General features: G+C 49.0%; 1 protein-coding gene across 1 annotated transcript in view; it reads right to left on the bottom strand.

The window, feature by feature from the left end:
• Window positions 1-21,634, bottom strand: part of LOC141946946 (IgGFc-binding protein-like) — a 60,873-nt gene that overhangs the window by 14,574 nt on the left and 24,665 nt on the right. The window contains exons 30-65 of the mRNA XM_074877416.1: window positions 20,960-21,231; window positions 20,267-20,416; window positions 20,073-20,176; window positions 19,828-19,963; window positions 19,387-19,643; window positions 19,199-19,283; window positions 18,673-18,781; window positions 18,278-18,370; window positions 17,882-17,985; window positions 17,280-17,521; window positions 16,900-17,183; window positions 16,512-16,789; window positions 15,617-16,215; window positions 14,670-15,234; window positions 14,325-14,524; window positions 13,843-14,223; window positions 13,534-13,611; window positions 13,197-13,483; window positions 12,223-12,494; window positions 11,530-11,679; window positions 11,336-11,439; window positions 11,091-11,226; window positions 10,650-10,906; window positions 10,462-10,546; window positions 9,936-10,044; window positions 9,541-9,633; window positions 9,403-9,476; window positions 7,920-8,167; window positions 7,467-7,644; window positions 6,951-6,953; window positions 5,801-5,909; window positions 5,210-5,301; window positions 4,433-4,609; window positions 1,508-1,710; window positions 1,070-1,214; window positions 77-318 (exon numbers count right to left, since the gene is read on the bottom strand). Of these exons, the coding sequence (XP_074733517.1) occupies window positions 77-318; window positions 1,070-1,214; window positions 1,508-1,710; window positions 4,433-4,609; window positions 5,210-5,301; window positions 5,801-5,909; window positions 6,951-6,953; window positions 7,467-7,644; window positions 7,920-8,167; window positions 9,403-9,476; window positions 9,541-9,633; window positions 9,936-10,044; window positions 10,462-10,546; window positions 10,650-10,906; window positions 11,091-11,226; window positions 11,336-11,439; window positions 11,530-11,679; window positions 12,223-12,494; window positions 13,197-13,483; window positions 13,534-13,611; window positions 13,843-14,223; window positions 14,325-14,524; window positions 14,670-15,234; window positions 15,617-16,215; window positions 16,512-16,789; window positions 16,900-17,183; window positions 17,280-17,521; window positions 17,882-17,985; window positions 18,278-18,370; window positions 18,673-18,781; window positions 19,199-19,283; window positions 19,387-19,643; window positions 19,828-19,963; window positions 20,073-20,176; window positions 20,267-20,416; window positions 20,960-21,231 (6,901 nt within the window). The remainder of the gene's footprint in view (window positions 1-76; window positions 319-1,069; window positions 1,215-1,507; window positions 1,711-4,432; window positions 4,610-5,209; window positions 5,302-5,800; window positions 5,910-6,950; window positions 6,954-7,466; window positions 7,645-7,919; window positions 8,168-9,402; window positions 9,477-9,540; window positions 9,634-9,935; window positions 10,045-10,461; window positions 10,547-10,649; window positions 10,907-11,090; window positions 11,227-11,335; window positions 11,440-11,529; window positions 11,680-12,222; window positions 12,495-13,196; window positions 13,484-13,533; window positions 13,612-13,842; window positions 14,224-14,324; window positions 14,525-14,669; window positions 15,235-15,616; window positions 16,216-16,511; window positions 16,790-16,899; window positions 17,184-17,279; window positions 17,522-17,881; window positions 17,986-18,277; window positions 18,371-18,672; window positions 18,782-19,198; window positions 19,284-19,386; window positions 19,644-19,827; window positions 19,964-20,072; window positions 20,177-20,266; window positions 20,417-20,959; window positions 21,232-21,634) is intronic.

Raw genomic sequence — 21,634 nt, 5'->3', positions numbered from 1 at the left:
ATCCTTTTCCCTACAGCTACTGTAGTGAGCTAATTTTAAGATACTTCTTTCCAGAATAAAGAGCACCACCACCTACCAGGATTCTTTGGCTTTTCTGAAGGGTGATTCGTACACCATACACGTCTATGTAGACTTCTTTCAGGTATGTGGCCCCTCTTAGTCCTCTGTCTTCATTCTTTCCAAGGATGGTTATAGGAATGACACTGTTGGTGTTGACAACCTCAACCAATGTGTAGGTGCAAGTACCCACAAAGGTGTACATCATTCCATCAAAAGTGAAATAATGGGGATCTCCTGCCACTTGACATGTTGCTTGGCCTGAAGGTGAAAAAATTATCTGAGAACTCTGGACTGGGTTTCATCATGGACTTAGCCGAACAAACATGTTTGCAATAGTGCAGCAACCTAATCCTGATCATTATTATGTGGGCAAACTTTCACAGAGGTATCTCTGTGACACCTCATGCCAATGACATTTTATTTGGAAATGATAAATTTGCAGAAAGTGTCTCCTAAATTTAATTTGCAAATTATTTACAAACTGGCAACTTGGCAGCAAATGCACATCTTTATACATTTCTATATGCTGCTGTAGCTATGATTTATGGTAGTTGAGAGTAATATGGAGCTTCTCTACTTAGCTATATAAAAATAAATGAGTATATGTATAAATATAGGTGTAAATATAAAAGTAAATAAATTTGCATCTATATACATAGATACTTATTGCACTTGCCATCACCCAGACTCTCAGAAATGCAGTTCTCAATTATTCCCAAATTTAGAGCTTGCAGCACTGGTGATGTGGGACTTGAATTTGTATTATCAAGACAAAGAGAACCGAAGTGACCTTTTGGGCAACATCAGTTTTTGCTGATATCCACTAAAACAGAAGGGGATCTGTGCTTGCAAGACAGATCATTGTGTATTTTAACCTCTTAGCACTGGCAGCAGTCAGTTGGAATTTCTTTGCCATCACATATGAAAAGATATTTATAATAAAGCTAGAAGGAGAAGAACGATCTAATTATGGGATTGGCATTGAGAACCATTTTCAGGCAGGACTTACCATTGGAATGACAGCCCAGCACACCATCCTGAATACTGCATTCTTCCCGGACTCCACACTCCCAGGATGTGCATACAATGGTGTTATTAGCCTTACAGATGCAGCGTTCAGTGCAGGGATAACTGGTGAACCAACTTTCATTCAGCTGAGCAGAAAAAAGAGTGTAGAAGTATATACTGTAAGATAAATTGGAAGGTTATACTGTAAGGGACAATCAAATTTTTAGTATTTGAACGTGCATGATATATGATCATTTGGGCTATTCTAGCCACACAGCTCACAGATCAAAAAGGCTGGCAAAGTGAATCTATTTTGTTATTATTAATGGTGTAAATAATAATTGTGTTAGTGTTATTATTTTTTTTTCTCTCATGGTGATAAAGAATGAGATCTCCTGTTCTTTCTTTTTTTTTTCTTTCAATGTCTGAGGTAACTTGCCTGGTGATACTGTTTTTTTTGATCAACACATCCACAGCTGCTTTCTAGAACACATTTGTCTCCACTCAAAACATAGCCTTCCTTACAGAAGCAACCTTCCACTGGTAAGGAACTGCAGGAATCAACTGCTGAGATGTTCAAACAGGTAGATGGACACCTAGTACCACAGCTCTTGTAGATACTGCCTCCTGGACAGGACATTGCTAGGAGGAAAAAAAAAAAACCCACTAAGATCACTCAAAAGGGCAAAATCATGACAAAAGTTTTCCTGATGCTTTCACTGTTTGCTCCTGACAATATTCAAACTTGTTATTAGGAAGTCTGACACTGGAGAGTCCTGCATACAAAGGATTTTCTTGCTGTGTGAAATAGGAGACTTTTGGTAGAGATGGCTAAGACAGGTGGACCACCCTGAACTTCACCTCACAAAGGAAGTCAAACATTTCAGGCTCACTTTGAGAGTAGGTCTGATGTAATCATACAGGACTAATTGTACTTGGTTCAGTAAACCTTTTTCTGCAGGTTTAAAGACATAAAGTTGCTCCATTAAGGGAATAGAAGAATCTCTTTACATACCAGCTGATATGGCCCCATTACTGTAGTTACTATTTGAACACCTGCCATATATTTAAAAATAGAACTAAAAAATCAGACTCTGTCTTTCACTGAAACCCCTTGAGGAAAATATATTATACTGTCACTCTCTTCCTGATCATGGTAGAATTGGGCTTCTATCACTCAAAGCATGCTCCCCAGGGAAGATATCACATTTTACAGAAATCCTGAAGCATTTGTCCATTTCTGTCACCTAAAAAAACCCTAAAATTTTTTTCTGGCTAGATTCTCTGATAAATCACTACATATGACTTATTTACTTCTGTTCCTAAAACAGGATCTCTTAGTCCTGTCAGGCAATTACAGGCAACATCTCCAGTCATCTAGCCAGGACACCTGCCCTTTGTCAGGTTCCTAACTGAGGTTTTATTTGAATTACTGATGGAGGGAGCAGCTGAGAGTCAATCCGCTTAATGTCTCTAAATCTTCCCTATCACTATAATCAAGCCATAGATATTTAGGTCCTGGGCTATGGTCTCAGATTATGGAGGATGGATGTCCCTAGCTTTAATCTGATTTGGAGGGTTAGAAGCTTGTTTCTTGCTCTTTCTTCTTTTTATATATGAATTCTCTGTGCTCTGTCTTCCCAGGGCTAACTTACTGGGTGCTTTAAAGCCGTTCTAAAGTCATAGTAATTGTTTTTCCAAACTGAGCAGCTCCCAGAATCTCTCAATGGTTTTTTTATGGTTTAGTTTCAATGCAGAGTTAATTGTTGATCAAAGAAACAAAAGAAAAAGAAAAAAAGGTGCAAATCTGCAGAAGGTAATACAGTGGTAACTGGTATAATGAAAATTAGCATAAAAGACAAAAAAAACATAGAGAAGAATTACGGTTTATTTTGTTATGGTTGACCTTTAGAGGGCTTCTTTTTTTCTCTCTGGGTGTGTACTTTGTGGATATAAAGGTGTAGCAGTGTGCTCTGCCTGTCCCCTCCACAAGCTGACCTGTATTTCCCATAGCCATATTCAAGTGATAACCACCAGTGGTGGTCGGTCGTAATGGATATCTCTGGTTGTGATGGCTGCATCTGACTCAAAGTGCATATGTAGGAGACAGATAGATAACAATACAATAGCCAAGTGTTAATTTGAACAATGCGCCCACCTAACCATGGTGCTGGTCAATGTCCAACTCAAGCCAAATTTGAAAGAAACTGACTTCTGTAGTCAGTATGTAAATATGACTATAAGTCAATTATTTTACTCCATAAATAGTGGACAGCCCAGGGTTTGTTGAGCTCTCCTGCATGGCAGCAGGCTGCACGCCAGGATCTCACACTGAATAGGGACACCTATCAAGGTTACTCCTCAAGGTTGAGAGAGTCCTTGCTGCAACAGATTCTTGGTAAGTGATTAATAGCATGCTAAACTTTGAAATCCTAATGGAGTGGTATAAAGGATTGATTGTGCACATAATAATCCTTTAGACATAAACCGTTGACCAAGTCTGGAACTAGGACTGGATCCAGCCACAGCTAGAGTCCTCTCTGAGAGGAGTTTAGAAAGCAAGGGGGTCCATTCTGAACCTCGTGACTCATTGGGAGGGTCCGTTGTCATTGAATCTTGTTAAACCACTGTCACATTTGCTATCAAACTTTTTTAAATCACTGTTTTATTATCAATAAACATATTGCTACTTCTCCCTTACGAGTGAGGTGCATCACTCCATCTGCAGCAAAAAGTCCTTTAGAAGATGTCTGGCAAGCAGAAAAATGCCCAGTGCTGCATAAAATTGGCACCAGTGGAACCCCTGGAAAGCTTTACTCTAAGAAATATGAGTTCATTATATGAAATTTCCCATAAGGTCATTTTGAAGAGAATTAAGTGAGAATACTTGATTTCTTTGCTGTACAAATACTTTTAAACTTTGTAGAAACAGCTGTTTCTCAAGGTTTCTTAAACTATTTTTTTAACCAAAAGCCATCAATAAACATTTGTGTGTGAAAGACTACCAGCTCTGCTAACATTGAGCATGGTAGATTTTCAGTGGAGCAAAGAAACAGTTATTTCCCCATGAAGAAGCTCACATAAGGTACAGTTGAATGTAATCGAACTTTTCCAAGAAATTAATAGTAAATTATTAAAACTTGAAGGATTAGACCTGCATCTATCCAAATGTTCTTGAAAATTAGTATTTTATACAAATACTGGAATGGTACTGACACTGAAGCAGGCTCAAGACATGACAGAAGATAGACTATACTCAAAACATTGCATAAAATGAAGTAACATGCATGAAAATGGTAGAGGTGAACGTGCATACTTTTGAAGTTTAAATGCAGAATAGATATTTATAAGTCACAACACTTACGGCAAAGAGTAGCATTCCTCCACTCTATGCATATCCCAGCATTGATACATGACTCAGCATAGGCCTGCAGTCCATAGCATAAGGATGTTGCCTGTCCACCGGTGAAACACACATCATAAACACAGTTTTCAAAGAAATTCTCTGGAGGCACTTTGGTATGACAATCCTTGAAGATTCCTGTGTAAATTAAGTAAGTTATATAGAAGGATAGAAAAAAATTGGGAATGATAAGATCACCACCACCATCTATTTTCTGTCACAGCAAATGTATTGTGAGTGCTCCAAGCTAACTTTGTTTAGTAAGTTAAACCAACACTTGAAGAAGAGCATGCACAATATGACTTGGCCTTCTGGATCAGGCTTCCTTGTTTTTGCGTGACAGATACAACACAGCTTGCATAAATTAAGAGTTGCTGGCTAGGCAAGCCACTAATTCTAGACAACTGCAGGGGCTGTCCAATGCAGAGAACATGTACAGAATTTCAGATAAAGTATCTGTAGCACATGCAATGACAGTACCCCCAAACTATTTCTTCTAACAAGTGCAAGTCACTATAAAGCAAACAGCAACTATGGCTCCCTGTGCACATTCTCAGCTAAGCTTCATGGAACATTGGCACTGTCTTAATGGTTGACATATCTTGACCAAGCATCTGTGAGTTTTATGTTGGCCATTCACACTGGAGGTGAGCTCAGAACAATGGACTACATAGAGGAGGCAACACATATTATAATGTGCTCTATCACAAGGCTCACAGAGAATCACCAGCATACTACCTGTTGGGTCTGTGATCATGCCACACGCTGTGTTCTTCTTTGCTTCACTCTCCAGCACAGGATCACATTGCTCTTCTGTCCCACTGGAGCATCTGGGGAAAGCAAGCAAAATCAAATGTGTGTTTCACATCTCTTACTCTCAAATTTTCAGTGGAAGATTGACACATGACAACCCTGCACAACAGGGTGCATTTTATTACAATCACAAGACTTTATCCAGCTTCTTTGAAAAGCTGATGTCAGTCCTATCACTGAATAGACTCCCTTTTTGATGCCTTCTGGGCTATTCAAAGGCTTATTCTTAGCCGAAAAAAAGAGCTATGGAATCCAGTTATTGTTTCCAATCAGGGAACTGGACTGAAGTTCCATCCCCCCTCATGCTCAGCAGACAATTCCTGCTTTGGAAAACAAGACTTAAAGAACACCAGTACTCTTTTCATTCCCTGTTTAATGTAAAGGGTCAGGTCCCTACTTCTAATGGGCGGTTGGAAGATGTAAAGTGGTACTGGATGATGAAGCTAGGGAGTGGATGGATGTTTGATTTTATAGAGTTTGATTAGCAAATTCCATGTGATTAAATAATATACATACATGGTATTATTCTCAGGCACAAGCCAGCTTTGTCCAAAATCAGTGGAACCACTTGCAATGTCACCATTGGGCTTTATGTTGTCATCATTTGGATCACCATTATAATTACCTGTGAGGGTGAAAAGAGATTTATGGAACACAGGAAGTTCACACCTGTAGAACAAACCTAGGTTTCAGGCTGTAAAATAAACTACAATGAACTAGAGAGAGTATATATGCAACATCAGTGTGTTGTAAGTAAGTAAGAAATAAGAAGATCTTAATTCTGTTTTAGACTTTGACCACTGACAAGGCCTGCTGTTTGGAGACTTGCGGACTTGAAGCAAGAAGTCTGTAAGTTCTTATATAACTAGGTCATATTGCATACAAGAAAGAATTGCTTAGCTAAAAAACTCAGGTTATTTCCTTGGATCCTACCTGCAGGATGTTGGACTAAAAATCAAATGGTGTTATTGGCATCATTATATTCTTAGGCAGATTTCCTGAATTGAAAGTGTGAAAAACCCATGGAGAGATAATTGAACTAGGAAATTTCAGATGATCTAAATCAAAGAATAATTAGAAATTCACAAGACAAGCCACTCTTGTAATTTCTACAGTCCCATTTCCATCCTGAAGTACATTTCATATAATCACCTGGATTTCAGAATGTTGTTCCAACTGAACTTGCTCAGGTTCTGGCATTAGCAACATTGCTGTTGAAAAATTACTGGTTTCTACTAATTCCAGAGAGTTCCTACTCTCATTAGTTACATAAGCCACCTGTGACTCATTTATTTTGCTATCCTATTTGAATAGAATTTCTTACAAAACACAGTAGAATGTGCCCTTGGTGTCTGATCTTTCTCACAGGACTCTAAAAGGCCTCTATGTTTTGTATCATATATAGCACTTAATATTTTGTGGTATTTGAATTTTGAAAATAAAGTATGAGTTTTCTTATTCATCGAGTCTGTCAGCTCAGGATTATCCGTATTGGATCCTTGTCATTGTTTTATTTTAATGTAGACACTGCCTATCTTAGCTGGAATAAGAAGTAGGTAAAAATAAGCCTTAGTAGTTTAATTTCTCTTTTCTTTCTTTTCCTTCTATTCCTTTTTTTGTTTTTCCTTTGATCATATAAACATGATCATTCAGGTTTTATAAATACCTCCTAAAACAACACAGGAAAACAGCAGCAGGAAAGCCTGAGGATGTTGACAGTAAGCTATTCTGAAGATTGCTCTGTGCTGTGGAAACAGCCTCAAGATTTTGTGATTCACAAAATGAGATGGTATGTCATTCCTCACACTCAACAAAAGACAAATACATCAGAATATAAGTAACAGAAAAATATATTTATAGAATTCTTGAGTAGATGCGTGCAAATCTTTACTCTTTGTAAATTTAAACTATAGAACTGAAGTGAGGGGTTTTTTTTGTCTAAAAATGTTATTTGTAGATACACCTCACAACATTCCAAATGGATAGTATGTTACCATGAATTTTGTAAGTAATAGTTCTTAGAAACTGAAAAACTCCAGCAAGTTTTCTTCACTACTGTAAATTCTAGTTCATTTGACAAGGACTAATTGTGTGTAGAATAAGTCTGACATGCTAAGGAAAAAAGTTTAAGTAATCACCAGCCTCCACAACTCACTAAAAAGTGACTAAGGCTATGACTTACCACAGAGACCACAGAGCAGACCACGGTAACTAGAGGGCACAGAGACTTCTGCATAGTGATTTCCATCATATCTCACCCACAGTCCAAAGTCAGTTTCCAAGAGAACATATCCACCACTGCTTTGAATACTGATCTTCTTTTCAATAAATACAGGTAGGTTCATTCTGCTGCCATTCACCTGTACAGCAAGTTGTAAAAGTCAGTGTATGGCTGCTGGGACTCCTACAACTACCAGCAGCTAGAATAGATTAGTGAAAGATACGATCTTGTGCACAAGGGAACTGGAAGTAATTAAAAACCACTTCATCTGAGCAAATTTGTTGGACATCTCATTAACAGAGGTACATTTATCTAATAAAAAAAGAATGCTTGCTATAAACTCTACAGAGAAAATATTTCATTATCTGCATGTCAGTTTAAAAAGATATGTCTTTTAAACAAGTGTTTTCTTACATTCACTTTCTTGTTTTTCAGCAAAGAAATCTGGTTGCCATAGACTTCCACTTGCACTGACTTCACATAAGAGACTTTGGTGTTGGCTCCTCTGTGCTCATTTGTTGTGGACACATCAAAGTATGGAAGCCTCTCAGTGACATTGCACACTTTGGAGAGGGTGTAAGTGCAATTTCCCATGAAATGATGAACTCTGTGGTCAAAAGTGTTATAATGTGGGTCCCCAGAGGCACTGCAGGAAGCACGGCCTGGGAGGAAAGAAAGATAGAATAACTCCCTCTGAATCTCTACCAGACTTCTGCAGTTGCCTTGTTTTCACCTTTTTTGTTTGTTTTACTTTGTAATTGCTGCTCAGATATAAGTCAATAATGTTCCAAAGCCCAACTCAGTTTCCTGTCTTTAGACCCATAAAGAATCTGTACTTCTGTGTATCAGAAATCTATTTTAAAAAGCTTTGTTATTAAGACATCATTATATAAAGTGGAGCAGTAAGTTTTTAGTGTCCATGTCTGAAAGGCTGTTTCTGACTAAGTAGGAAGAATTTACTCCAAAACTGTACAGGGTTGGTTAGTCAGAGACTCATGAACTACCAGCTGTCTGGGGTTCTGTACTCACATCAGTTATGGAACTCCTATTGAACACTGTGAACACAAGAGGTCCTTTATATGCTTTTAAAAAGTATCAAAGTTAATCAGCCAGTGATAATACGTACAAATGGAGGTACGCAGTGTGTGCATTTGTGTGTGTGAGCTGGCGAAGATTTTGACTGTTAATAAGAAATTCCCATATTCAACAAAAAAATCTTCCCATCAAATCTTAGCAGAGTTGAGCCTGCAGGTGCTTTATGGTGTTTATCAACAACAACAAAAAATAATGAAAAGAGATCATTACCTCTTCTCTGCTTTTCAATGGCATGTTACAAAAATAGCTACCCTTATGGTGTGTCTACATGTCAACCTTTACTGCTTACACACAAACGATTAAAACTCCAGGAATTACATACATAACAATGATTAAAAAAATGCAAAAGACATTCAAACTAGGTGAGTTAGCCTCTTTTGTACTTAAGAAGCTGACACATGTAGAATATCTTAATGCTAAAATTGGAGGAAAGAAGCAGATAAAACTTACCTAAACTGACATTTTAGTGTATTTCGTAAGTATTAAAATAACAGTACCCACAATGACTGAGTCTTTTCCAGGAAAATATACTTGGACTATATACAAAATAAAAACAGAATTTGGAAGCTAAATTAAATTTCTAAATGCTGCAAATAATAATATCTCTGTAACAGGTGAAAACTTGCCATAGAAATAGGTAATTTAAATATTTATGGATATGGCAATAATAGGTATGTCAGATAACAATCACGCAGCTGGTCTACTATTAACAAAAAACCCAACACTGTGGCAAAAGAGACCCAAGGCAGGACTTACACAGTCACTACTTAAAAAGAATCCCAGCACTGAAGGGCTGTCCCACCACTGTGTTTGGGTGAGCAAGGAAAAACTCCGACCCCCCCGCAGTTTAAGAACTCTGTCACTTTGTGGTGGAACCTAGATTAAGACAACTGAGCAGTTATGACAGGCAGTAAAAGATGGCTATGAGAAATGAGAGTACCTGAGCTCGGTGTGGGTCTTGGCGGTGATGGCGTGCGTGGAGGCTGCGTTGTAGTGTCTGGCGAGGGGATTGTGGGTGTTGGCGTCGATGGACCTAGCACAAGAGAGAGCTAAAGGAGATCTGCACCAACATGGCAGTTTTGCTGCAGGCCACTGTCCCACCCTTCCCAAACACCCCAACACTGTGACCAGAGAGGCCCCGGGCAGGGATTGCACAGTGACTCTTCATCAAAAACTCCAGCACTCAAGTGCTCTCCGACCAGCATAGCTGGGAGATACAAAGAGACGTGCAGCCCCTTCACAACAGACACTCCATCCCATGGTCATGGGCCTTGAAGGAAGCGAAATGAGCAGTTTCAACAAGCAGTAGAAGGTGGGAATGGAACATGGCAGTACCTGAGCTCGGTGTGGGTCTTGGCGGTGATGGCGTACGTGGAGGCTGCGTTGTAGTGTCCGGCGAGGGGATTGTGGGTGTTGGTGTCGATGGACCTAGCACAAGAGAGAGCTAGAGGAGATCTGCACCAACATGGGAGTTTTGCTGCAGGCCACTGGCCCACCCTTCCCAAACACCCCAACACCATGACCAGAGAGGCCCCGGGCAGGGATTGCACAGTGTCGTCTCTGAATGAGCCCTGCCACTCAAAGGCTCTGCCACCAGCATAGCTGGCTGGCAAAAGCCAGTTAGGCACTTCACTACCTGTGCTCGATGTCTTGGCTGTGGGCCTTGTAATACAAGAACTAAAGAGTGATTGCAGGCAGTGCCAGTGCCCCAGTCTCCCTGAGGAAGGCCTGCTTGGGCACAGGCTGCATCAGTGACCTACAGGGCACTGCAAAAGCAGCCTGTGCTCCTGCCTCTAGCACAGCCTGCCACCTCAGTCGGTGACACCTCTCAAGCTGCCCTTCCCCAAGCCAAGCCTTGTACCTGCACAGGATCCCATTTCAATGGACAGGTCATCCAATGCTACGTCGCTCTGGATATCTTCACCCCATTCTCCCTCCAGGATAATCTACGGGAAGGAACGGTGCCCACCATTAGCTCCAGCCGCATGTGTGAGGTGCCATTAGGAAGCACGGTTCATCTCAGACGGCAGGGAGAGCCCGTGCCCTTACCTGCACGTTTCCTGTGCTGTTCAACGTGATCTCTCCCAGGTTCCATCTGTCCCCGTGGTTCCCAACGCTGCTCCAGACCAGCACTTGGTCTTCGTCCTTAGACACGTACACCCGCAGGGCCATTGTTTCAGCCGCTCCATACATGTGATACCAGAAGCGGAAGCAGTGCGGTCCTTCCAAACTGCACACCGGACTGACCAGATGAGCCACAAAGCCGGGGAGGGCATTGCTCCCTTGCAGGTAGATGTAGTAGCCATCTGAAACAAAGCATGAGCCACACCGTCACACGCATATCAAGTCTAGAGAAAGCAGCCAGGGACAACCCAAGTACAGCCCTGGGAGCACCCCCTGCTGCACTTCAAGGCAGGCAAAAGGAGGGCAGAGCAAACACAGGTCCTTTGCTAGCCACAACCCTCCCCAGCCCTCAGTCCACCTATGAACCGTGCTCTCTGAGCCGTGGCAGCTGTATGGCTTGGACTGGGCAAGGGCACCGCCTCCAAAGCATCGCCACAGTCTTCGCATGGCTCTTCGGCTTTGGGGCCCACTCATCGTTGGCTTCTGGAGAAGCCAGCATCTCCTAAAAGGGAGACCCGTTCCTGTTCCCCTGAGACAGCGGGGTCACCAAGCGGTGCATTACATTCCCCCTTGCATGGCAGGTCCTTTCCTGTCCTGCGGGTAACACAGACTGATTCCCAGGACTGGAATGCTTCCCAAAGGAAGGCTCTGGCTCTGGAGGAGACTGCCACAAACGGCTCTGGATCAAGGCCAGGAAACATGTGGCCTGCATTTGCTGTTAGAGGAGGTTGGTCGCCACCTCCCCAGGGACACCCCTCTGCCTGAAGAGCCACTGTGTACTGATTGTAGTGATTGCTGTTCCTACCTCCTGTTGTGTGGTCAGAGGAGGGGCCAGTATTTTGCGTGGGTGTTGGCCCCTTGTTCCTTATCCAGTCAATGCTGCTGTAATCTGCCTGGACCCACTCACAGAAGTCATAGTCGAACGTGCAGGTGAAATTGCAGTCGGTCGGGGGAGCTGTTTAGGGTGCAGAAAGGAAAGCAGAGTTTTTAGAGGGAGGGTGGCGCCACCTTTTCCGCGTGTCCCACAGGGCACGCCTACATCCCTGGCATGCTCATGGCCAGGTGAGGATGGCCAACCGAGTGCAAGTGCATGAGCTGAGTGCTTAGCACAGCCAAGAAAAGACATGGGTGGCTGACAACAGTACCTGTGCTTGTCCCAGGTGCGGTTGATGTTGTTGTATGCGGCGGCCGTGTTGAGGTGTCTGGCAAGGGGGCTGAGGTTGTAGGACCTTCTGGATGTACAGTGAAACAGAGGTGGAGAAGATGTGTTTCATAACGGGGATTTGCTCCTGGATGGGGAAGTTGCACCCTTCCCAAACACCCCCACACCACGGCAAAAGGAGCGCAGGACAGGAATTCCACGGTATCCCTGCCACAAAGAGTCTCTTCCCCCAAGGGCTGGCCCACCAGAACTGGTAGGCGACACATGGAGAAACCTCCACCACTGCTGCCCCATTCCTTGAATCTGGGCCCCAAAGGAGATCAACAGAACACTTACCACAGACAGTGCCAGCACTCCAGTCTCCCAGAGCAACGCCTGCCTCAGCACAGGCTGCGGCGTAGGCCCCCAGGTCATTGCAGAACTGCTCCGTGCTGCCACCGGTGGCACACTGGTCATAGACACAGCTCTCAAAGTACGTCTTGGGCGGCAGAACTGCGTGGCATGGCTGGAACGGGCCACCGAGTTGCGTGAGGATTGCACACTGCTTGTTAGCTGCCTCCTCCTCGGAGGGGGAGCAGGACACAGGTGGGCCGATAGCTGGGTCACACCTACAAAGCAGACAGACAGTCCTGAGCTCACAACAGCCTGTGGAGCCCAGTCACACTGTTTCCTGACGTTCTCCCCCACCAACTCCACAGTCACTGGAGTCCAGATCCCACACTAAGACAAGGCACCCACGGCTGTCACTTGCAAGGGTGGGCAACACGGCCCACAATCACCACTCCCCTCTGTGGCATCAGGCAGACACAAACAAATGGCCGAAGCATCTGCGATCGCAACAGCTTGGGAAAAGCATCGTGCCAAGGATCCGGCCCACTGTCTCTGGGGCCAGGAACAGTGAGATGCAGTGGGTGGAGTGGTATGGCAGGGCCTCTGCACAAGAGGTCACCGAGGACCCCAGAGCAGAGTGCCTATGGGGAGAGAGCACCGTGCACCCTGACCGCATGGAAGGGCTTGGACACTGCCACAAGCAAGCCAGCCTTGAGGAGAAAGGGAAATGGCCACATGTCTGGCACCAAGTTGCAGACAGGACATCCCACTGGTGGGCGGAGCAGAGAGGTGAGACACAAGGACGATACGTCTGCTGCTGTGGAGACGCTGCGTGCTCTCACGTGCATTCCCACAACTGCCTGCCTCCTGTCCTTTGCCCCATGCCTGCCGTTACCAGCCCTCCCTCCCTGTGCCCCTCACAGCTCCCCTCTCCCGCGCTCTCTTTTGTCCGTCATCCACGTGACGAAACAACAACTCACGGCCACTCATCATCCAGCACCAGCCAGCTGGCTCCAAAGTCATTGACGCTGGGCACGACAACCCCATCGGGACGCATGAAGTCGTCCTGCTGGCTCCCAGTGTACGTCCCACACAGCCCACACAGCTCGCCCTTGTGCTTCTCAGACACCTTCACTAGGAGCTCGTGGTCCCCACTGAACTGCAGCTGCAGGCCCAGCTTGGTAGAAACCCGCACGTAGGAGCCACTCAGAGAAATGGTCACGCCGGGGGCAGGAGAAGCAGGCAGGGAGGCCAGAGCACCGTTGATCTGCATAAGGGCGAGAGAGGGAGACAGAAGCATAAAGAGATGCCCTCCACTGAGAGCTCACTGTTCTTCACTGTGATGGTGCCAGGGCCCAGTGAGTCAGAGGCGCTGATGGCGTGAGAAGCGCTGCCCTGTGAGAAACTCAACGGGAACAGCAGCGACTCTGCATATGGCACACGGAAAGCTCAGGAAAACAAGCTGAGAATCTGTTGCTGCGCGAGCAGCCGTATCTGCCCCGCTCAGAGCCTCGCTGTGCTCTTCTGTGAGCACGCCAGCAGGCTCAGGGAATATCAAGCTCTTCTTGGGGCCGTAATGGTGCCGAGGGCATCTGCTGTTCCCAGGTGTAAAAATGAGGGGCTTACGTAGACCGCCTTGTTCTTGCGCAGTGCAATGTGGAGGCCTTCCATTGACAGTGCCACAGAGTTCAGAGCCGTCCAGCTCTGGCTGCCGCGATGTTCGTTGCGGGTGGTGACACTGAACCCAACGGAGGAGTTGTCACAGCCCGTCACGACCGTGTAGTTGCAGGAGCCCTGGAAGTGGTGAAGCTTCCCATCGAAGGTGCTGTAATGCGGGTCGCCGTAGATGTGGCAGAGAGCAGTGTCGGCTGGGTAACAGCCCCTCTGGCCGTTCTGGATCTTGCAGACCTCGTCCTCACCACAGGACAGCGCAGAGCAAACCATCTGGCCATTGGTTTCACACCGGCACTGGCGAGTGCAGTTCTCGTTCACAGAGGACTCGCCTTGCTGCAGGCAGAGAAACACGGAGCGCCAGTGTGTCAGGCAGGAAAGTAGAGGCAAGGGAGTGCCCTGGGAGGGGCGCAAGCCAGCACAGGGTTTTCACTCACGCTGTAGTAGTTGCCCTCGAAGAGGCAGCCACAGTGGGCCTCGGGCACACAGGTGTCTCCGCTGAGAAGGAAGCCAGAGGTACACGCACAACCCTCCATGCAGGGCTTGGAGCAGTTCTGCGGGGCTTGTCGGTCAACACAGGTGGCAGGACAGCCGGTCATGCAAGGGTCATAGTAGCTGTTGGCGGGGCACTGAAGGGCTGCAATGGGAAGGGGACAATTAGCAAGCCCTCAAGGCAGGACAACCTTCTGGGAAGGGGAAGGCCAAAGACTTGCTTTGGCCAGAGGTTCTGCGCACGGGGAGCGGCACTTTTGCCTTCTGGCAACTGCAAGGCAGGTACTCACGGCAGAAGGTGGCATTCCTCCAGGGAAGAAGAGTCACGCCAGCTGCCTGGCATGCATCAGCGTAGGCCTCCAGAGCGGCACACAGGAACTCCTGGCCACCATTCAGGGCGCAAAGGTCATAGAAGCAGGTCTCAAAGTAGCTCTGGGGGTTGATCACGGCGTGGCACCGCTCAAAAGAGCCAGGCCTGGCAGTCAGCATGCCACAGAACTGGTCCGATCGGTAGAGCTTCTCGTCTTCCGCGCTGCAGGGTGGGGACGGGATGGGGACACCGCAAGAGGAGTCACTGTCTGGGACCTGCCAGCTCTCCCCCAGCGCATTGGAGTCTGCGGCTTGCTGCCCGTCGGGCATCATGTAGTCGTCCTCTCTCCGGTTGTTGAAGTTCCCGCACATGCCACAGGTCAGGTTGAAGTAGGTGGTGGGCACCTTCACCTCCACCGAGTGGTCAGTGTCGTAGGACACGCGGAGGTTGAAGTCTGTCTCCAGGACGATGTAGCGGCCGCTCCTGCTCACCGTGATGGCACCTCCCGCTGCGCTCACCGGCAAGGTCTGGCGCACATTGTTCACCTAGGGCAGACACACCGCAATGGGCCCCGGCCTTGGCCCTGGCCTCCCTGGGCTCCCCTGCCCCTGGGAAAGCAGCTGCCAGGCCAGGCACAGCAAACCGGTGCCCATGAGGCCCTCACAGCCAGACGCCCCTGCGGCTTGCAGAGCCATGTCTCTGTTCTGAGCTCTGCAGGGGCCTCTGTTCAACATGGGCCACACTGACCGTTTGCCTCTTCCTCCCCCAACCCCTCCAGAAAAGAAAACAAAGCAACCCCGTGGCTTCAGGAGAACCCACGTGGGCCTGGGACAACGGGCATGTCCCGTACATGCCAGGCCCTGCCAGGAAAACCCAGCCCTGCCCTGCAACCGCACCACGCTCGTGCCAGCCTCCCTCGGTGCCTACCAGCACTTGGCTCTTCTCCTTCTTGACAATGGCAATGCGCTCTCCGTACACCTCAACCAGGACTTCGCGCACATAGGACACTCTGGTGTTGCCACGATGCTCGTTCTTGGCCTCCACATTGAAGTAGGGCAGGGAGGTGCTGTTGGAGCACACTTTGGCCAGGGTGTAGGTGCAGTTGCCCATGAAGTTGTGCGTCACCTTGTCAAAGGTGTTGTAGTGAGGGTCGCCGTGGACGTGGCAGATGCCGTAGGAGTGTTCGAGGCACTGAGGTTTCCCATCCTGCACCCCGCAGTACTGGCCTGCAGGGCATGAGGCATTGGAGCACTGGAGTTTGCTTCCCCGCGCGGGACACGTGCACTTTGAGGAGCAGGTGTTGTCCGTCCAGAACTCTGAGCCCACGGGGTAGTGCTGCCCGTTGTGCCAGCACCCGCACTGCTGGCTGGGCACGCATCGGTCGTTGTAGAGCAGGTACCCGCTGTCGCACACACAGCCCTCCACGCACGGCAGGTTGCAGGTAACAGGAGCCATCGGGTCAACACAGGTGGCAGGGCAGGCTGCAGCACAGGGCTCGTAGTGACTGTTGGCCGGACAGGTGATGGCTGCCGAGACAGAACACATGGCCGTTAATTACCTGGAGAATATAACACTTCTCTGTGCTGTATTTTCCCCTTTGAAAATTAAGAGTCTATATTTTCTCTGTGGTCTGCTTGGCTCCATGGGTGTTCTGAGTCATACCTGACCCAATGAAACAGAAACTGGTGCCTCTCCTGCTGACAGCTCCCTCTAAATCTCCACGGCACAGAACAAAAATATTTGTTATTCCCCACCTCGCTCTTTCTTTCCTATTCTGTGTTTTCCCGAGAGTAACGATTCGTGGTACCGTGTGTGGACTTACGGCAGAAGGTTGCGTTCCTCCACACAGGTATCTTGACGCCAAGCGACTGGCAGGCATCCGCGTAGGACTGCAAGCTCTTGCACAGGGCCTCGCGGTCCAGTCCCAGCTCACACAGGTCATAAAAGCAGGTGTCAAAGTAACCGCTGGGACTCAGCACAGCGTGGCACATCTGAAACGGGCCGCTGGTGTCAGTGAGGAGCCCGCAGAAGCGGCTGCTGGCAATGACTTGCTTGTCCGTCTCATTGCAGGCTGGGGTGGGGAGCGGTCCGGCAGAGCAGCTGTGGAAGGACAGGGAGAAGGGCCCTTGGGTCACCTGTGGGCTTCTCCTGGTGCCTCCCCCTCCCCTTGCCCGCCACGTCCCCAGTCCTGCTGGGGGGGCCACACACACCTGCTGTCGTTGGACACCTGCCAGCTGTTGCCCAGGCTGGTGGAGTCTGGCTCCAGCACCCCTTCCGGGTTCAGGAAGTCATCTGCTGCCATCCCATTGTAGTTCCCACACATGCCACAAACCTTCTGCCCAAAGGTGCTGGGAAGCGTCACCTCCACCCGATGGTTCCCATCAAACTTCACTCTCAAGCCAAAGTCTGTCGTCACCACCGTGTAGAACCCGCTGGATGAGACCTGCACACCCGCAGATGGGGTGCAGGGCAGGATCTCTGCCACTCCATTGACCTGGAAGGACGGAAGCCAAGACATGTGTTGGAGCAACCCCTTTGGCACAGCTCTCTCCTCTCACACAACCCCACCGCCTCTCCCCCTTGCGCTTACCGTCACCACTCCACCCTTTCCCAGCCTTATCCGCTGGCCAGCCACATCGACATCCACGTATCGGACATAGGACACGCGAGTGTTGCCTCCCCTGTGCTCATTGGCCGCTTCCACGCTGAAGTAGGGCAGCGAGCTGTTGCTCTCGCACAGCTTGGAGAGGGTGTAGGTGCAGGTGCCCATGAAGTGGTGTAGCTGCTTGTCAAATGTGTGGTAGTGAGGGTCTCCTTCCACCACACAGGTCCCTGACAGTGGAAAGACCAGAGGAAACATTCAGTTAAGCACCTCCTGCCGCCTCTGCTCCCCAGCCCACCTTGCACAAAGAACATCAGCCCCACGACTGGTCTGCTGCTTTTACCAAGAGACAGAGTTAGTGGAGATCTGTGTCCAGACTGGAGTATTTTTTCCAGGTTTCCGGCGCAAACCTCCTCAAACTCCTAAATGCCAGAAGCACAGGTGCCCCACCCAAACCCTCAGAAAGGGACTATTATTCAATGTGAGCCTCCTCATAGCGGGAAAGAGATGCAAAGCAAGTAACAGACCTCCAATGCAAATGCACCATGTAGCCACTACAGGTTTTGAAGATGACTCAAAAAGCTACCAACAATAGGAGTACCTGAGGTTGTCCCAGGTGTTTGTGTTGGTGGTGTGTGTGGTGGCTGTGTTGTGGTGTCCGGCAATGGGGTCAAGGGTGTAGAAGGAAGTGGACCTGTAGAGAGACAGAGGTAGAAGTGGTCAGTGTCAACATGGGAGTTTTCTTGCAGGCCGCTGGCCCACCCTTCCCAAACACCCAAACACTGTGACCAGAGAGGCCCCGGGCAGAGATCGCATCTCAACAATAACTCCAGCACTCAAGTGCTCTCCAAACAGCCTTACTGGGAGATAAGAAGAGACATGCAGCTCCTTCCCTACAGACACTCCATCCCTTGGCCATGAGCCCCAGAGAAATCTAACTGAACACCTGCAACAGCAGTAAAGATGGGAAAGGAACATGGCAACACCTGAGCTCGGTGTGGGTCTTGGCGGTGATGGCGTGCGTGGAGGCTGCGTTGTAGTGTCTGGCGAGGGGATTGTGGGTGTTGGTGTCGATGGACCTAGCACAAGAGAGAGCTAGAGGAGATCTGCACCAACATGGCAGTTTTGCTGCAGGCCACTGTCCCACCCTTCCCAAACACCCCAACACTGTGACCAGAGAGGCCCCGGGCAGGGATTGCACAGTGACTCTTCATCAAAAACTCCAGCACTCAAGTGCTCTCCGACCAGCATAGCTGGGAGATACAAAGAGACGTGCAGCCCCTTCACAACAGACACTCCATCCCATGGTCATGGGCCTTGAAGGAAGCGAAATGAGCAGTTTCAACAAGCAGTAGAAGGTGGGAATGGAACATGGCAGTACCTGAGCTCGGTGTGGGTCTTGGCGGTGATGGCGTGCGTGGAGGCTGCGTTGTAGTGTCCGGCGAGGGGGTTGTGGGTGTTGGTGTCGACGGACCTAGCACAAGAGAGAGCTAGAGGAGATCTGCACCAACATGGGAGTTTTGCTGCAGGCCACTGGCCCACCCTTCCCAAACACCCCAACACCATGACCAGAGAGGCCCCGGGCAGGGATTGCACAGTGTCGTCTCTGAATGAGCCCTGCCACTCAAAGGCTCTGCCACCAGCATAGCTGGCTGGCAAAAGCCAGTTAGGCACTTCACTACCTGTGCTCGATGTCTTGGCTGTGGGCCTTGTAATACAAGAACTAAAGAGTGATTGCAGGCAGTGCCAGTGCCCCAGTCTCCCTGAGGAAGGCCTGCTTGGGCACAGGCTGCATCAGTGACCTACAGGGCACTGCAAAAGCAGCCTGTGCTCCTGCCTCTAGCACAGCCTGCCACCTCAGTCGGTGACACCTCTCAAGCTGCCCTTCCCCAAGCCAAGCCTTGTACCTGCACAGGATCCCATTTCAATGGACAGGTCATCCAATGCTACGTCGCTCTGGATATCTTCACCCCATTCTCCCTCCAGGATAATCTACGGGAAGGAACGGTGCCCACCATTAGCTCCGGCCGCATGTGTGAGGTGCCATTAGGAAGCACGGTTCATCTCAGACGGCAGGGAGAGCCCGTGCCCTTACCTGCATGTTTCCTGTGCTGTTCAACGTGATCTCTCCCAGGTTCCATCTGTCCCCGTGGTTCCCAACGCTGCTCCAGACCAGCACTTGGTCTTCGTCCTTAGACACGTACACCCGCAGGGCCATTGTTTCAGCCGCTCCATACATGTGATACCAGAAGCGGAAGCAGTGCGGTCCTTCCAAACTGCACACCGGACTGACCAGATGAGCCACAAAGCCGGGGAGGGCATTGCTCCCTTGCAGGTAGATGTAGTAGCCATCTGAAACAAAGCATGAGCCACACCGTCACACGCATATCAAGTCTAGAGAAAGCAGCCAGGGACAACCCAAGTACAGCCCTGGGAGCACCCCCTGCTGCACTTCAAGGCAGGCAAAAGGAGGGCAGAGCAAACACAGGTCCTTTGCTAGCCACAACCCTCCCCAGCCCTCAGTCCACCTATGAACCGTGCTCTCTGAGCCGTGGCAGCTGTATGGCTTGGACTGGGCAAGGGCACCGCCTCCAAAGCATCGCCACAGTCTTCGCATGGCTCTTCGGCTTTGGGGCCCACTCATCGTTGGCTTCTGGAGAAGCCAGCATCTCCTAAAAGGGAGACCCGTTCCTGTTCCCCTGAGACAGCGGGGTCACCAAGCGGTGCATTACATTCCCCCTTGCATGGCAGGTCCTTTCCTGTCCTGCGGGTAACACAGACTGATTCCCAGGACTGGAATGCTTCCCAAAGGAAGGCTCTGGCTCTGGAGGAGACTGCCACAAACGGCTCTGGATCAAGGCCAGGAAACATGTGGCCTGCATTTGCTGTTAGAGGAGGTTGGTCGCCACCTCCCCAGGGACACCCCTCTGCCTGAAGAGCCACTGTGTACTGATTGTAGTGATTGCTGTTCCTACCTCCTGTTGTGTGGTCAGAGGAGGGGCCAGTATTTTGCGTGGGTGTTGGCCCCTTGTTCCTTATCCAGTCAATGCTGCTGTAATCTGCCTGGACCCACTCACAGAAGTCATAGTCGAACGTGCAGGTGAAATTGCAGTCGGTCGGGGGAGCTGTTTAGGGTGCAGAAAGGAAAGCAGAGTTTTTAGAGGGAGGGTGGCGCCACCTTTTCCGCGTGTCCCACAGGGCACGCCTACATCCCTGGCATGCTCATGGCCAGGTGAGGATGGCCAACCGAGTGCAAGTGCATGAGCTGAGTGCTTAGCACAGCCAAGAAGAGACATGGGTGGCTGACAACAGTACCTGTGCTTGTCCCAGGTGCGGTTGATGTTGTTGTATGCGGCGGCCGTGTTGAGGTGTCTGGCAAGGGGGCTGAGGTTGTAGGACCTTCTGGATGTACAGTGAAACAGAGGTGGAGAAGATGTGTTTCATAACGGGGATTTGCTCCTGGATGGGGAAGTTGCACCCTTCCCAAACACCCCCACACCACGGCAAAAGGAGCGCAGGACAGGAATTCCACGGTATCCCTGCCACAAAGAGTCTCTTCCCCCAAGGGCTGGCCCACCAGAACTGGTAGGCGACACATGGAGAAACCTCCACCACTGCTGCCCCATTCCTTGAATCTGGGCCCCAAAGGAGATCAACAGAACACTTACCACAGACAGTGCCAGCACTCCAGTCTCCCAGAGCAACGCCTGCCTCAGCACAGGCTGCGGCGTAGGCCCCCAGGTCATTGCAGAACTGCTCCGTGCTGCCACCGGTGGCACACTGGTCATAGACACAGCTCTCAAAGTACGTCTTGGGCGGCAGAACTGCGTGGCATGGCTGGAACGGGCCACCGAGTTGCGTGAGGATTGCACACTGCTTGTTAGCTGCCTCCTCCTCGGAGGGGGAGCAGGACACAGGTGGGCCGATAGCTGGGTCACACCTACAAAGCAGACAGACAGTCCTGAGCTCACAACAGCCTGTGGAGCCCAGTCACACTGTTTCCTGACGTTCTCCCCCACCAACTCCACAGTCACTGGAGTCCAGATCCCACACTAAGACAAGGCACCCACGGCTGTCACTTGCAAGGGTGGGCAACACGGCCCACAATCACCACTCCCCTCTGTGGCATCAGGCAGACACAAACAAATGGCCGAAGCATCTGCGATCGCAACAGCTTGGGAAAAGCATCGTGCCAAGGATCCGGCCCACTGTCTCTGGGGCCAGGAACAGTGAGATGCAGTGGGTGGAGTGGTATGGCAGGGCCTCTGCACAAGAGGTCACCGAGGACCCCAGAGCAGAGTGCCTATGGGGAGAGAGCACCGTGCACCCTGACCGCATGGAAG

Source organism: Strix uralensis, chromosome 9 (genome assembly GCF_047716275.1).
Source record: "Strix uralensis isolate ZFMK-TIS-50842 chromosome 9, bStrUra1, whole genome shotgun sequence".
In the NCBI taxonomy this organism is placed as follows: domain Eukaryota; kingdom Metazoa; phylum Chordata; class Aves; order Strigiformes; family Strigidae; genus Strix; species Strix uralensis.
This window is presented reverse-complemented; position numbering and strand designations above follow the sequence as displayed.